Source organism: Fundulus heteroclitus, chromosome 4 (genome assembly GCF_011125445.2).
Source record: "Fundulus heteroclitus isolate FHET01 chromosome 4, MU-UCD_Fhet_4.1, whole genome shotgun sequence".
NCBI classification, from domain to species: domain Eukaryota; kingdom Metazoa; phylum Chordata; class Actinopteri; order Cyprinodontiformes; family Fundulidae; genus Fundulus; species Fundulus heteroclitus.
The window spans coordinates 40,802,669-40,819,450 of record NC_046364.1 but is presented as its reverse complement, the minus strand read 5'-3'; the positions used below and the strand labels follow the sequence as shown (position 1 = coordinate 40,819,450).

The 16,782-nt window shown below is 39.6% G+C and overlaps 1 protein-coding gene across 1 annotated transcript in view; it reads left to right on the top strand.

Annotated features, from left to right (window-relative positions):
- The window catches only part of LOC118563004 (ras GTPase-activating protein 3-like), a 41,537-nt gene that overhangs the window by 12,936 nt on the left and 11,819 nt on the right, over window positions 1-16,782 (top strand). The window contains exons 2-4 of the mRNA XM_036136581.1: window positions 6,027-6,144; window positions 11,122-11,225; window positions 13,372-13,466. Of these exons, the coding sequence (XP_035992474.1) occupies window positions 6,027-6,144; window positions 11,122-11,225; window positions 13,372-13,466 (317 nt within the window). The remainder of the gene's footprint in view (window positions 1-6,026; window positions 6,145-11,121; window positions 11,226-13,371; window positions 13,467-16,782) is intronic.

Genomic DNA, 16,782 nt, shown 5'->3' with positions numbered 1-16,782 from the left:
GGCATTAATGATTTTAAATAACCCCCCCACCTAAAAAATAATCAGAGAATTACAAAAGGCAGTAAAAAAAAAATGCCGCTTGCTCAAACTATTGGAAATGTGGTGCATGTGCGAATGCTTTAAAAGATTAACATTGTAAAAACTTTTTAATCTTGTCCTTCTCCTGTCCATGTCACTAAAAAACACACAGAGCAGAGAAAACAGTGGTAATCCTGTGACGTTTTTGGACGACCCGGATGGTTGCAATCCAATCAAGGCATCTCACAGATCATGAATGAGTGTTAGTGAGGCGGGGGAAAGGAAAAAAAAAAAAAAAAAACAAGATTAAAGGGAATTTTGGAAACATGGAGTGAATGAGAGGGATTATTGGGTGGAGATGAAATCAAAATTGAAGTACGGATGAAAGAAAAGCAGAGATGACGAGGATTTAATATCAGAGGCAACCGTAGAAGCGAAGGCGTAGATAAGAGCGGGTAACGTCATCAACCAACGTAAGCGCCGCTGTCTGCAAGTTGAAGCAATGAAGTGCGTGTCACGTTGCGCCGCTCAGGTGTCCGGTTCATAGACCCTTTTCACAGTGACGTCATGCAACTTCCGTTCTGCGGTGAAGCAGGGTATCTTTACTTCCGCTTTCTCCGCGAGCAGTGTTTTTACATAGGGAATTCACACAGTCCCTCACCAATCTACCCAAATTTCGTTTGGGAGACGTGCACAAACTGGTACAAAAGCTTTCGGCCACACCAGCCTCCAAACTCGACAAAGATGACAAGTTCTTTGTGGAACAATACCTTTTTGATTATGCAGGTAAGAGCTTTGTCTTCTTAGCTCTGTTGTTAGCATAGATGCTAGGATAATGGTAGCTATGCTACCAACAGGACTTTTGTCATTTATTAGTTTTCTATTTCTCCTTTATATTGCTACGCTAGCTTTATTGCTATATCAGCTATTCTGTTTCACAGCTTTTAGTCAATGAGTCACACCAGGGATATAGTTGATGTATAATGTTGAGCCTTTTCATACTATGTTTTGGAACAGTGTCAATGCTGTTGGCCACTTGGTCACAGCTCTATGAATAAAAAAGAGGAGCCTCATTCCCTCCCTTTTTTTTGTGTGTGTGTGTAGTATTTTACTGCAGTTGCAGACTTTGCAGTATCCCTCATAATTCCTCTGTGGGTTCAGTGTGTTTCTCAGTCTCGTCAGTAGATTTGGAGCCTCAATTAATAAAATAATTCTGCCCATTCCTGTTAAAACTGTGATAGTTTAGGACATCATAGACTGAGAAAGACACTGTCAATAATGTTGCATGCACACTGCATGCACACTAATAATCAGTTCATTATAGTATTTATGGATTATGCTGCTGTCGGGGCAAACCCCTTGTGTCCTATACTGTTATTTTTCAGGAACTGACCAAAAAAACATGGATTTTAAAAAAACTTCAGACATCACACTTCATATATTTTAGTTATTTATTACATAGATACTTCATAGCAGCTCTGTCCATTTTACCTTTTACCTGTCTTGTTTATCCTGCTGCCTTGCTCCGGTTCCCCTTTGCCTTACAGAAGAGCCTGCTGCCGAGCTCTGGTGGGTTCTCCCCTGAACTGTCAATTCTCTGCTGAGCTGTGGACCCTGATGCCTGTTCCTGGTTCCAAGAAGTCTCTCTCTGGGCCATCAGCTCCTGCCAACACCATTACCCTGTTCCTGTGCAGTTCTACCTCACTGGTTACATCACCCTCCATCCCATCAAACCTTCAATAAAGACTTTCATTTTAAGTCCCTTGTGTGTGGTTCTGGGTTCATCCATAGACAAATTAGACTTAGACAACTTTATTTGTCATTATGTATGCACAGAGTGCGTACAGAACGAAATTCCGTTTGCATACAGCTTGAGAATTACAGTAAATTACAAGATAAAGTGCAGCAGTGATTTAACAGTAAACAATTGAAATGTAAACAATGCAGGAGAAAGAGACAGTGTGCGATCACAGTGTACAGGTGAGTATTTTTAAAAACCATTTGTATGTGCAGAAATTAATTTCTCAGATTAATTTCCTTTCATTAACAAATTGATTTTGACAGCGCTAATAAAAATTTACGTGGTGAGCCACTGAAATTATCTTGGGAATAGCTAAATAAACTTATAACTCAATTATCTTTAAGAAAGAAAGATGGAGTTTAATTTGTTAAAGACCACTTGCAGAAACATAGGTGTCCTTGGAAGAGAAGTGCTGACTGCAGGCGTAAGTGCTGCTGCGAAGGATTTTAAAATTTGGCCCCTCGTCTCTTCTTATTGCCGTCACCCAACGGGCTCCAGTCTCAGCATCAGCCGGGAAGTAGTGAAAACTGAGATATGGAAAGTTTTTTTTGTTGTTCGGACACTGTGGGACACTGCAGTAGCGGTTTCTCTGTGATTGTGCCATGCTTGGTGGATATGATGCTGCTGAGAGATGGACACAAGGGGAGAAAAAATAGAGTAATTATAATACTTTTTAAAACCTTTATTTAACCAGATAAACTCCCATTGAGATTAAGATCTCTTTTTTTAAAGGTTGATCTGACTAAGAGGTCAGCAGCACATGTCATTACTAATACAGTATAATAAAACAATTTCAGGCTTCTACTTAAAATATACAGTATTTTGCACAAAAACTAAAAAAAAGTGCATTAATATAACTGCAAATAATATTATGAAGAAAATTCATTATAATACACAAAATTCAGAAACAGAAGTACTGTCTAATAGACCCACGGTAAGTTTTTTTAGGAATGAACAAAAAGATTCAAATGGAATAAGTTCTTTTTAATTCAGTGACTGCAATTATATATAACACGTCAACATAATCAAGTAAGGGGAACAATGTAGCAATAAATGTCTCTTTTTTTCACTCGGTGAACTAGATTTATTTCTATAATAGCAAAGCTACAGTAATCATTTTATAACATCTACATTAGATTAATGACAGGTAAAGTAAGCTAACAAGCTGCTCCATGTTAGCTTTGATCTTCATGTTACTGTCCCGATCAAAGCATCTATATAACAGCAATGATCGCTACAAATACTAAGGAAAATAAAGATAGTCAATAAGACACGTTTAATATTGTGCTCTCAGTCTTACCTAATGAAATCACGCTGATTACTGATAGGTAAAAGTTTGGTAAGGTAAGCTAACAAGCTGCTGCATGTTAGCTTTGATCTTCATGTTACTGTCCCGATCAAAGCATCTTTATAACAGCAATGATCGCTACCAATACTAAGGAAAATAAAGATAGTCAATAAGACACGTTTAATATTGTGCTCTCAGTCTTACCTGATGAAATCACGCTGATTACTGATAGGTAAAAGTTTGGTAAAGTAAGCTAACAAGCTGCTGCCTGTTAGCTATGATCTTCATGTTACTGTCCCGATCAAAGCATCTATATAACAGCAATGATTGCTACCAATACTAAGGAAAATAAAGATAGTCAATGCGACACATTGTGGTCTCAGTCTTACCTTAATGATATCGCGCTGATTATCAGTGAAACACCTCTTCACCTCCCGAATTTTCTATGTAAAAGCATGTAGCCGGAAGTAAAGATACCCTGCTCCGCTTCAAAACGGAAGTTGAGTGACGTCATGTGAAAAGGGTCTATTCGCGGATGAATGTGGTTATCAGGAGCTGTTGCGTAATGCTTCGCCCAGGGGAAGAATCAGCCTCCAGAGAAGCCGTCATCACGCCGCTGTGTTAGAAACCCCACAGAGTGCAGTTTATCCGCTCCGTTTGCCTCACCGGGGTTTTCCGTTCGCCTTCTGCGTTCTGGAGACGCCACATCGAGCGGCCTTGTTGCTCTGCTCGCAGCATTTGTCTCAAAAAGACTGGTCTGCCATTATATCAAGTGCCAAACTAAGAATAGAACTACAATTGCATCTTGTTAAAGAGCGAAACGGACAGGCATTGTATCAACCTAGAATTACCCCTTGAATAAATACCGGGTCTTATCCGAACCGTTAAGATTACATGTTGCCTTTCAATTGCTATCCTGCATGTCTTACCTCATCTATCTCTGAAAGATTCGACTGGGGCCGCGATGATATGGAAGTCCAGGACCGAACCACCCTCACTTAATAAATGAACTGTGTCGTTTGTGTAATTTAGTAAAGGGAGGGAGAGAGGCGATGTTTAATTGGCCTCGATGAGTTTTGGAAAGCAGTGTGATTAAAAAGTCCCACGGGTCGGCTCAACCAGTGGGCAGAAAAACAGGCATGACAAACGGCTTCCGTAATCCACCAGTAGATTATCTGTTTTGTTGTTTCACAGCAGGCTACCCTGTGTCAAATGTCAACACACACACACTCCACTTTGGGTTCAGCTGCAGGGGCTGTAACTGAGTACATGCCCACTGTTTCTGCAGCAGCCAAAGCATTTACAAAAACCGGTTTAAAGTTGTTGTTTTTTTCTTCTTCTTCTTCTTCTCCTTCTTCTTTTTTGGTGGTGGTAAGTGTTAGTGGATTGGTGGCTTTATTTGCTTTAAAGGACACAAGGGCTCAGAGGTTTATCTGTGGCAGTTGTTATCAAAATAGGATCTAGCTCACAGTGGAACTGTTTCTGGTGTCAGGTTATAGTGGGGGGTTTTGAAAACATACGGTTTCTAAAGAGCAAAAATGTTCTGTAGTACACTTCCTACGTTTCGGGGTTTAGGGGTTTTCCTTCGTACGGACGGAGCACGGGGGGAACTGATGCCCCTCCCCCACAGTTGCTGCACCCGTCAGCTGGCTGAAAGGACGCTGCTACAGATTTCCACCGATTGCAAGAAAAGCAGATTTGCACTTCTTTCCTTTTATACACATCATACTTGTGTCGCTCTGATAAGTGTAATATTCAGCATAATACGAACGTTTACTTGAAAACAATTGCTAAAATAAGCCAATTGGTACACATAGAATTATTGTAATGGTAATAATCAGTAATTTGAAGCAGTATTAGTATTTCTTTTCTGTTTCACATAAAAGCTTTTATACAGATTTTATACATTTTTATTTAAAGTCTGTGCTAATAAAGTGAAACCACGCCTTTCCCACCATGATAATCTGTACAATATTCAACTAAACCAGCGTTCCTAGCATTCTTTCCACAATGTTTTATTTCATGTAAAATCAAATTATTTTAATCAGCTTTTTGGTTTTTACAGCTTTTATAGTTTTCTCAAGACTCTCTGAGAGTTAGCTATAGCCCTAACAAGTTGATGAATCTCTGATTAAAAGCGAGAAGTTATCCCAAGATATTTAAATTTTTTCTGGGATCACAGACGGTTTACATCCGTGCTGTCTCTTGCAGTCCTTAAATGGGTTACTCCTTTAAACGGCAAAAATTAAGGCAGCTCGACAAAGCTGCGTCAGATTTCCGTACAGATGGCCCGTCACTGGAGCAAACCCTGACAGGGTGAGTTAACACATGTGACCGCACTGTGGGTCCCCAGGGCGAAGCGAAACACAATAAGGCAGCGGACCACTGGGCCCACAGCTTCACGCAGCAGAATACGTTGGTCCTGCAGCACCGCAGCACCACCTTTGTGCCGTATCTGTGTGTCTCAGTGGTTGGTAGGACCACATTCCTGTGAAAGGGAGGGCTGTCTGTCACACACGTCTGACTCACGCAGATTCTTTCATTTACAGATCTGACAACACAGGGGAAACACAGAAAAAAGGGCCTGTTCATATATCCTTCTGTTAACTGAGCTTGATGCTGTATATATATATATATATATGTGTGATATAAAAGTAGCCACCTTGGCAGAGCTAATCTCATTTATCGTGCTGCAATATTTGGTGGGATAGAAAAAAAAGATCATATCCTCACACACATACACACTCTCGTATCTTGAACAGGTGTGAACTTACGTAATGCCGTTTTTTTATTTATGCTACGTATGCTTTTATTGTCCTGAAAACGAGTTACCGCCGGAAGCCTGAGTAAACACATTGCTTTTGCACCCTGCGGCACTTCTAAATTACTCTCACTCAATCTCTTTGTTTGTTTGTGCAGGGGAAGCAAAAAACATCCCTCCATATCCGGGACCAAACAGGATGAGGGACTGTTACTGCACCGTCAACCTGGACCAGGAAGAGGTCTTCAGGACCAAGATCGTGGAAAAGTCACTTTGGTGTGTTTAAAGCCCCTTTTTTTTCTCTTGCCTGGTCTTATGCAAATTCAAGGTATAACAGAAAAATAGTCCTTCGTGAGTTGGACATCAGTTACACGGTGTCCCCTTAACATTAAGGCTTTTAAATATGTTTGAGCCCTAGTTTCTTAGATTAAAGATGCACCAAACAGTTTTATTTTTGTGTCATGCAAACCGAGGGATTTCAGCATCAGGTCTTAGGACTCCAACCAAAAGGGTTGTTGTGTTACAGCAACATTTATAAGGTTATTTTGTTAGAAATCTGCCTCCCAGCATACTGGCCTCATCAACTGAGAGCAGCAGATGCTGGAGGCCGCCCGGCTTCCAGCTGAAGAGAAACCATCCTAACTTTTGACTGGAGCAGCACAGAAGTGGATGCGGGTGTTGTCAGATTTCCGTCATCTTGGTGGAGCACAGGCATCTTCTGCACGTTTGAAACTGTAATTGTTCTTCCAGCGGGGACAGAAGCTGCACCGCTGTGAAGGTTTTTGAGAGTGATGAAAACACCAGCCTTGTGTTGTTTTCGGAAAAGGTGTTTTTAAGCGCTTTTTTTTTTTTTTTTTTTTTTTTTTTTTGCAAATAATTAAAGCCTTCTTGTTGTTCTGTTCTTATCCTCCTGCTCTAAAGTCTGAGTACACAAGAGCAAAAAAGTTTACAACATGGTGATAAAGGGACATCTCTATCATCCCTCCCACACACTGCAGTCTTTTCACACAAATTTCTACAGATTTTCATGTTTGACCTGCAACTAAATGACAAAATTAAGTCAATTTAGACCTAAGTCGACAACACTAAAAATTGAGTTATAGTAGAAAAACTACTTGCAATTCAAACATTCATGTACATGCATTGAAGGGATTAATCTGTCTGTGCAGTTCCCATTGCATTCCCATCAGTTACTATTTGCATTTTCACCACTTAAAACAAACTATATGTTACAAATAAACAAACAAATGTGAACCCACATGCAGCCCGACATTGGTTAATATGAATGGAAGTATAAATAGTATTGGAAAGCATTGTGGTCCATCTGTATTAGGGCTATTACGATTCATCAAATTATTCGAAGACCTCGATTCATAAAATTCATTAAGGCAAAATTATCTGCCTCAGTCACAGCAGGAGTCTAACTATCTGATGTTAGGTGGGTAATTAGTGGGGCCATCAGCTTGGGTAGCCAGCATGCAGTGAGTAGTTTAACAGAGTAGTTCTCCTGCAGCTAAAGCTAATTGCAACTGTAAATCGTTCTTGTTTGCGAAGGAAAAGCCGTCTTTCAGTCAGCTGGCCACTAGTTTGTAGAAACAGGTTGAGGAGGGGCAAACACTTCTGCACTTTTGTCCAGCACGGTGAAAGAAAAAGTTAGCAGCTATAAAACTGCAACTTATCAAAGTTGGGGTATACCTTGAAAACCTTGAAGTTAAGCCATGTGTAGTCAATAAAAATGGTAAATGACCTGTACTTGTATAGCGCAGAAGTGAAGCTGCCATACATCAGATTTTCTGCTGAGAAAATCTTCAGTCATTTAATCGGTAAAAGGTGCGAGCAAGTTCTGGCATTGGCACCGTCCTGTTGTTGTTTATATCTGTGCACTAAAAGCAGTCCCTCTCCTAAACAGTGGGTGTCACTGCAGTGAAAATAGAACCAGAACACAGCAGTAGAAGAAGAGTTGTAAAGAAAATACAACGATTCATGCAGACAAAAACACTACACATAATATTTTGCAATATTCTAGCGATACTAAAGGGTGTACATGTACATTATATAGCTATGTTAGTGCCCTTAGCACATTAGCATTATTTATACTAGTTATAAAGTGCTATAATAACCATGAGGAAATGGCAAGAGTGTCAGCCTGATTTAAAATAATAGCAACCTTTTCGCCCTCTGCTGCAAATTGTTTTAAGCGTTGGAAACAAAAACAAAAATAAACAAAAAGGAAAGGTGTAGCGTAAAGCTTGCATTTTATTTAGCTGTAATGTTTTCATCATGCCACACTGAATTGTAAAATGCACAAGTCTTTAATAAAGTAAAAAAAAAAAAAAGAAACTGTGAAAATTGATGATGACCACGAGGTTTTCCCAGGTAGCTCCTCGACACGCCGTTTCTCTCTGAGCAAATGAAAAATAATGGCTAAATAATCAATCGTATTTATTTGCCAGATCGTTGATAAGTATAGTCATGCTCTTTCCAATTCATCCATGTGCTCCTCTGTCTGTCTTCACGACCGCCGTGCAGCAGAACAAGTCGGTAATTAGCGACAGCAGCAGCCCCGAGGGCCTGGCTCACGAGATTCCTATTGCTGGGATTTCTGTGGTCGTCGTTTAGGTGAGGCGGACTGTGGGAGCCGCCGTGCCTTCTAACCAGCGGCCACAAACAGGCCTTTTTGTTGCAGGAAAACAAGCTGCAGAGTCCCCCCTCCCCCCCTCCTTCAAACCAACTGATTCATGGAAAGACGTAAATACCTGCAGGCTTTGTTTTTCCATGTGGGAGGTGATTAATTGACCGAATCAATCATCTCTGAATGTCGGCGAGGATGTGCATGAGGGGTTTTCACGGAGGTAAAAGTACACCTACAGTCTGACTGCTGGCTGAGGACAATCCCGGTCAACAGTAATGAGAAGAAAGACAGAAACGGTTTAGCCATTAACTAGCAAATGCTGTTTTACTTCGGTTTAACTTGGATATTTAACTTTTTATCTGAATATGCAATTTTATGAATCACTCTGCAACACTTACTCTGGTTTTACTCTTGCTTTTCTTTCAGCCTTTCTGATAAGTTCATTTTCTGTTGCTTTAGGACTGACTTGAGATGGGATTAGCTTGTTTTTTTCATTACTTGATTTAATGTGTAACTCTGTGTGTTTTTGCCTCTGTCATGCCCAAATTTCCATATTGTGAAAGTATTTCCTACTCTTATTCTAAAATCCATCAGCTAGATGGGTAAGTGGTGGATTTGCTAGTTGTGTTTGATTGAAGACATATTGTTTTTTAGTCTGTACACTGAGAGTTTGTCGCAAAATAAGTATTTAGTTTTACTTTTGTATCAATTAGAAGGTATCTTAAAACTATAAAGGAGTGTTTCCCCTGCAGGAACTTTTTGGGACAAAGAATGCATGGACTTCTGCTTTTAGTGTCTTCCTTGAGTCACGCTGTAAATCCGAGATGTCTCTCAGCGTTTTGTGTTTCGAGATACGGATTAAAGCAATCACAACTGCCGAGGGTTGTTTATCACACTCTTAATTTTCTGCTGTGTGAGGTTACAAGATCGCTGCAGTCGCTTTGAGACAATCTAAGCTGTGCGACTGTGATGTCACTCTTTTTTATCACTACATAGTCACCGCTGTTGTGACGGGTAGAGATCTGGGTCACCAGATATTAACAGCGAAACAGATGAAGAAAGACCTGTTCTGAGTCAGGGAACATACCGTAATCTACATAAAAGTGTTCTGAACCTGCGACGCAAAGACGCACAAAAAAAATCGCCTTGGTAGATAAAATGTTCCCGGGGGTGAATGTCGTGAGAAAAAAACATTGAGAAATTCATTGTTAAAACACGGCTAAAATGTCTAAAATACTGTCGTCGCAGTACTGTTCGTGAATAGTTTAAACCACATTTGTCTCAATCTTCTCTTTCTATAAATATGACAAAACTATACATCAAGGGCAGTAAATGGCCTTTAAACTGGCTAAATATATCAGATTGTGAAAGCATGGCTCCTGAACCATGATGTCCTACAAAATACTGCATGCAGGCTGTTCTTTGGGATTGTAATACTGCACACACTAAAACTTAAATGGTGATCCAATTTGATAAACGTAGCTCCTCCGTTATTACCAGTGTCATTAATAAAATCAGATTATCTGTGAGAAAATCACCTGAAGGATGAATTGATTAATCGGGCATATTATTAAATATCACATATATTTATGAACAAACACAAGCAGACTGAGGAAAAAGCTGCTACCTCAATTACCCAACTCACCCTGAACTCAAAACCTTTGCACCACTGCTGCCACAGCTTCTAAGGACGTTTTATAATTCCTGTTTTTTATGTTGCTTTTAAGAGATATCAAACAGAATTTTACACATTTTATAATGTTTTAATATTAATTCATTCATTGACTCAAACAGAATCAATAATTATATTATTAGTAAAGCCAATAATATCTTAAATGACCTAATTAAAAAAAAACATATAATACCTTCCACATCCTAACACTACCATTAGAGGACTTTCTATAAAAAAAACTAAATGTTCAGAATATCATTAATCAAGCTGATTAAAGTCATTCATTATCAAAAGTTAGTCAAACCCTCTGAGGTTTGAGGAAAGTGGTTTCACGCATTGTTTTGATTTACAGCTGAAGGCGAACAAAATTTGCTAGAAGAAAAAAAAAAGAATGAAAGAATTCAAATGAGGAAGCCTGGTGGTTTCCAACGCAGAAACCACATTTAGCAAATGAAACTAAAAGGCTTCACTTCAGGCTGGATCCAGTTGTGTTTCCTCTTAATGAACCGGACCGGGTCTCCGAGCCTTTATGCTTCATGTGTCCGTCTCACAGCTAAACTTTGATCGCAAAGGATTTCACAACGACTAGATGAAATAAATCAGGCTGACGACGCAATCCTCTGGAACGTGCAGCTTCTATATATTTTCATAATCACGAATTCCTGATGGATTACTCGATAACAACACAACAGGTTCATGCAGCCATTTGCAAATCTCAGGAACATCATTCCTGGGATAAAAGATTATTTTTTCTCAGCCTAAAGTCAGGAGTGTCGCAGTCGCGTTGCTTTTCTTGAAGAACGTGAGACAGACGTATGACTTTCATTTGTCTTTGCTCCTTTCAACAAGCTTCTTACGCTCAGCAATCAGTGTTTGTTGCAAAACACGGTCCATTAAATGAGTTTCTAACCGCCGCTCGTCTCGCGCGTCCTCTCTCTCTCTCCTGCAGTCCTTTCTACGGGGAGGATTTCTACTGCGAGATCCCACGCAGCTTCAGACATCTCTCCTTCTACATTTTCGACAGGGACGTATTCAGGAGGGACTCCAGCATTGGTGAGTTATAAGCGCCTCTCTCTGTTTTAATGCTTTCCCCTTTTCACCCCATTAGCACCTAATACCATGCCAGAAAATCAACCTTATCCTCCACGGCTTTGATTTTTTATTTTTTTTTTTAAGCAGCTGAAGCTTCAAACGAGGCTTTTCTTTTAGGGGACAACTGCAGACAGAAAGGAAAAAACTATTTTAAATGAATCCATTTAAACTCAAGCTAAGTCCCTTCCATTTTAATCAAAGCTTAATTAATTCGATTCGGTTAAAGCTTTTATAATTTTGTAGGTGAGGTTTCACCTTTCAGGCATGGGAATAACCGCTTGCATTAATTACACGCTGTCTGACTGAGCCGGGCTTCTCCTCCTGGGTTCTGATTGGCCGCCGCCAGCTGTTTACGCTCCGACAGGATCTAATTGGCCGCCTGTCTGTCCTTACAGCAGCACGCTGAGTCAGTGATGTTTCATTGTAGGAAAGGGGCTAAAAATATAAGGTGTCTGGACGGTTAAGAGCCTCATCGCTCAGAGGTTGCTGCAGTTGCTCGGGTTCCTCTTTGTTTGGTCCAGCTGATGTCAGGACACCAGAGTCAACGAGCCTTTCAGCGGCTCCTACCAGCGCTAACAAGCTCTAAACTTTTACACTTTTAGTCTCACAGCATGTCTCCGTTACATGCAGAAAAGATGAGTCAGCAAGCCCGGCTGCATGCGCAGCTGTCAGCTTCGGTTTCTCTCCTGCGACCCGTGGGCAGACACTTTATTGTTGCTCCAAGGCTCGGCCGCGTGGAGGACATTAAAATCCAGGAAGAAGACGACAAGATAAAAAAAAGAAAAAAAGAAAAGAAATGCAGTTTCATTTTTAAAGAAAAGGTTGCGGTTGACTGTTTTGTGTTCGGTTTTTTGGTGAAGAAAAAGGAGCACCGTGCCCATGTTCCTATGATTTAGCTTGTTTGGGCTGTGAAGAGGTGTTCAAATTCTTAGAAATGTTCTTACTTTCCAAGTAGGGCAATCCCAACCAAATTTGACAGCCTCCATGTTTATTTTTACCTCGCTTTTGTTGTAGCATGATGTCTCAAAAGCTTTAAAATACATTTGTCTCAGATCTTAAAAGGATTATGTCACTGTTAAAATTTTTTAGAGAAATACAACTTTTAATTTGAGCATTTAATTTAAAGTCCCATACAAAGAGATCATTCAATGAAGCAAAACTAAACAAAATCACTTGTGCTGCACATTTTGGTCCCAGCTAACAATTCCTAAACAATATATGTAACAGATTTTTGCTTTTACTGTAAGTGAATATGTGTGTCTAGGATATTTTAAATAGAAAAACCTGCAGTTTCCTCTGGGTATGCATATGGCGTTGCACAGAGGCCCATTTGGCTTGGCCACTTTTCAAAAAGGGAAAAACATGAGAACATGTCAGCTAAGCTAGGTTTGTCAGGATATGTACGTCAGGATACTGTGAGAAGAAAATACAGAAACTAGTTAGCAGTGCTATGCCAAAATGATTTTAAAACAGTTAAAACAACCGGAACCACACAAAGCTGGATAAAACCCCAAATTTGAATGCCACACATTTAAATTCGGACTGAAATCAGAGAGCTGCAGCAAATCTTCCAGCGTTCAGATCTGCTGTTGCAATTAAAACTGAATGCATTTGGAGTCTTTTTACCCGTCTTTACCCGCGGATCATTCTGGAGGGCAGGATATCCTGTAAGATCCGTGTTTGTGCTGAGTGGCATTGGGTGTGTCAATGTGGCTCTAGGTGGGTTTCATGACTGACCACAAGATCTTCGCAGCTACTCCCTTCGGGTGTGTGTGTGTGTGTGTGTGTGTGTGTGTGTGTGTGTGTGTGTGTGTGGGAACGACTGCAGGTGGTACGCTGAACTTTTAGGGGTTATCTCCAGGCCACCAAAGTGCACACATTGTGCGTGTTTCTCCTCCAGGTGACTGTTTGGATAAAGCAGAGATGGATGGATGGATGGATGTGTGAGGATTTACAGTGCATGAGCAGACATGTGAGCGCCGCGCGTTGGCCTCTGTCGAGGATTTGCTGTAGATTAAATCTGAACGTGTAGGCTTTTTTTTTTCTTCTTTTCGGGAAAGCATGAAGTGAGTTATGAGCTCATTTGTCTTGTTTGCTGTTTGTGTAGGCAAAGTTGCCGTGAAGAAAGAGGACCTGCAGAAATACCATGGGAAAGACACCTGGTTCCAGCTGCAGCCTGTCAGCGCTGACTCAGAGGTGCAGGTCAGTACCGAGAGAAAACAGTCAAGCTTTCTGAACAACAAGCAGTTTTTTCCCTCTTTTGTTTTTTTTTTTTTTGTCATTGTAAAGAATCTCTAGTTTGCTTGTACACCCGGATGGAAAAAGTGTGACGTTAAAATACATGATACTTTCTTCACTCTTTACTTTATTCAGTCAGCATCACGTGCATGATCAAAGTTGAGCAAATATGTGGCTTAGACTTAATTTGTAGGTGAATTATTCCACTTGATATCAGGATTGTAAACCAAATCTGCATTTTATTTAAATATTCACGCGTAAAAGCTCTGCAACTTGCTTTTGTTTTACTTCCAAGCCGACAGACTTTCTTGCAAACGTATATATGCTGTTGATCATATTTGAAGGTTACCAAGAAATACAGTTTTTTTTTGTATTTATTTAAGTTTTTTTTTTTTTTTGTATTTTGGGTTATTTTTCTATTTTCTGCCATATACCTGACAGTTTTCAAAATTTAGATTGCTTCTTTTCTTTTTTTTATACCTTTTTTTATTGAGCATCAGTGATTATATAATTTCAATTATAAGAGACATGATACTCGTATTTATATTTTAACCCCCCATCCCAAGAACATTTGACAAGATTGACAAGATTGCTTCTTTTCATGTAACTTTTGACATAAATAGTCATTCTGGCATAAAAACACTTAAAGAAAGGAATCAACCAGTAATGTGTCGACTTCATCACACACTACATGAATTTCTTTAATCTATGAAAAATACCAGAAATAAGAGTTAGCAGATAAACTTTTTAAGCATCACAAAGGTGATTCCCAAAGAACCTTTAGCTGAAAACGTGATTTAGAGTAAATGAAGGATGGTGCATCTCTCAGGTGATGTTTCAGGTCTTTAGGTCTTAAAAATGAATAGCTTTTTCAAGAAACAATAGATAACAATTTTAAGAAATTATTATGTGCCATATTGTTTTTTAGGTCAAAATCAGCAGAATCACAGTCGGTTAGGATCGGACTGAACTTGACTGAAAATTAGTGAAAAAGTTACCAAGATCCAAAAAGACTTTTAGAAAACCTCTTTAAAAGATTCCTTGAATGTCTAGCCAGTGTTCATCTAGTTGATTGTTGTCGTTTTTGTCAACAATTATTTCTCTGGACAAAAACAAAATATAAATTGAATGCAAAATAACCGAAGCTATGATGAATATGACTAATATTTTTATTAGTATACAAACAAAAACATGGGAAAAAAAATAATGGAGATTAATTTCGTTTTTTTCATCCAACTGAAGTCCTGTGGAATGGCCAAAATAAGCCTGGAAACATAGCCACTAAGACTTAAATGACAAAGGTAAATCAGTATCTGTGTATTGCAAAATATAATCTTAGTTCTAGACACTCCCAGGAGAATAAATTAAATAATAATGGCCTCATGACTTTATGTTTTCGTCGACTAAAATGGAATAAGCTTTAGTTCTCTAAAACAGGACTGAATGACAGATTACAAAAAGGTGACACAAACTAATTGGGCTGTCATAATTAACAGTGTGTCTCGCTGGAAGTTAAATGTAAGGGAATGCTGGTTTGTCAGTTCAGCCGCCCCTTCACATGCGACACAGGGCTGACCCCCGAGAATCACTGTGTCGTTTGTGAGAAACGGTAAAAGTGGGACAATCCCCTTTCCCTTTTTGAGCTATTCTCCCTCCAGTTGTTTTCATGGGATCAAACAATGCCGCGCCGCTTGGCAGCACAGATCAACGTAACATGCAAGTTTGAGCTGCAAAGCTGCAATATTTTCTTTTATGACGTTCAGAGCCAGAAAGACTGCGGCGAATTCTCCGAACGCTTTTTGTCCCGACTTTGATCGTCAGTGCAATAATATCCCAGCGTACAGCAGCAGCCAACAAAAACTAAAGTGGCAGTCCCACATCCTCCCGTTCCCAGATCCCCGGTCGCTGGCTTCCAGTAAAATTCAGCTGCATCACCCCCGTACTGGGCTTTGCATGGCCTGAGGCCCGCTCATGGGACAGATTTGTATTCCTGCTGTCTTCCTTTTTTAACTTTTAATCATGCTTCCAATTTCTCTATTAAATGGGCATATAATCAGGGCTCTGGGGTGGTCACTCATTAACATTTAAGGAATCTGCGGCTTGAACTGCTGTGAAAATAGATATTTCTTCAGCGGCTCTCTTCATGAATGTTATCTGATTATTTGAGCTACGTACTTAGAGCATTTGTGTCTAAGTTTTGTTGAATGTCTATAAATTATGTGTCTTTATTGCCGTTAGATCAAACTTATGAAGCACCGGGACATTTTAAAGGCTGTGTCACTGATATCAGAAAGTGTCATGAGGTCAGTTTAACCTGAGCCTGAATATTGTTTGTTAATTAAAAACAAAGAAACGCTTAAAAGGACCCCAGAACGCACGAGCATTGTTTCAGCATGTCCTCTCGAGTGGCCGAATCAAAGCAGGAATCACCCAGAGTCTTCACCCTGTGCACAGGATATGCAGGCGTGTATTTGTGCGATACCTCGTCTGTGTGTTAATGTTGGGAGTCGGAGCAGAACCCAAACAAACACGGCCTGTGTGCACCTGAAACATCCAAGGCTGCAGGGTCAAAGTCACCTGGATCTCTGTGTTTTCTGTGGAAATAATCATTTCAAAACAAAAAAACACAAAGAAAAAAAACATCCACTCACCTTTGTCACTGGTTGTGCGTGAGCAGAAAGGAGAAGATCTCCGTAACCTCCAAGATCCTCTTTAAAGAGGCCAGGTTCATATCTTGTTCTGTTCTCATTACACCCATTGTGAGGCTAAAGGCTGGCCTTTGCTAAATTGTTCAAACCCACTGAGCTATATTATACACTGGAGTGCTAATCACCGTCTGTTAGAACGAGTCGCTTTGAAGCCACCAGCCGCCATATTGGTACTCCCTATTTTCCTCCAGTAACTAAGGAATATGTGCGCTACAGCATCGAATAATGAGGATTTTTTAATGTTCAGGGGGGGCTTAAAACTTTTAAAATGTCAAATGCCATATACTTTTATGTTATGTTCTAAAACTATCAAGAACTGAGAAAGTCATGTGCTGAAATATTTAGCATTTTATTCATTTAAATATACATATATAACATTTATAAATATATAAATAACAATATACAAAAACATATATTTACATATATGTATACATATATATACATATATACATGTACAAATATTTATATATACATATATGTATATTTAATATAAATAACATGTAAAATATTTCAGCACCTAATATCCTAGTAGTTGATAGTGTTAGTACATCCACTGAATGTAGAATTACCTG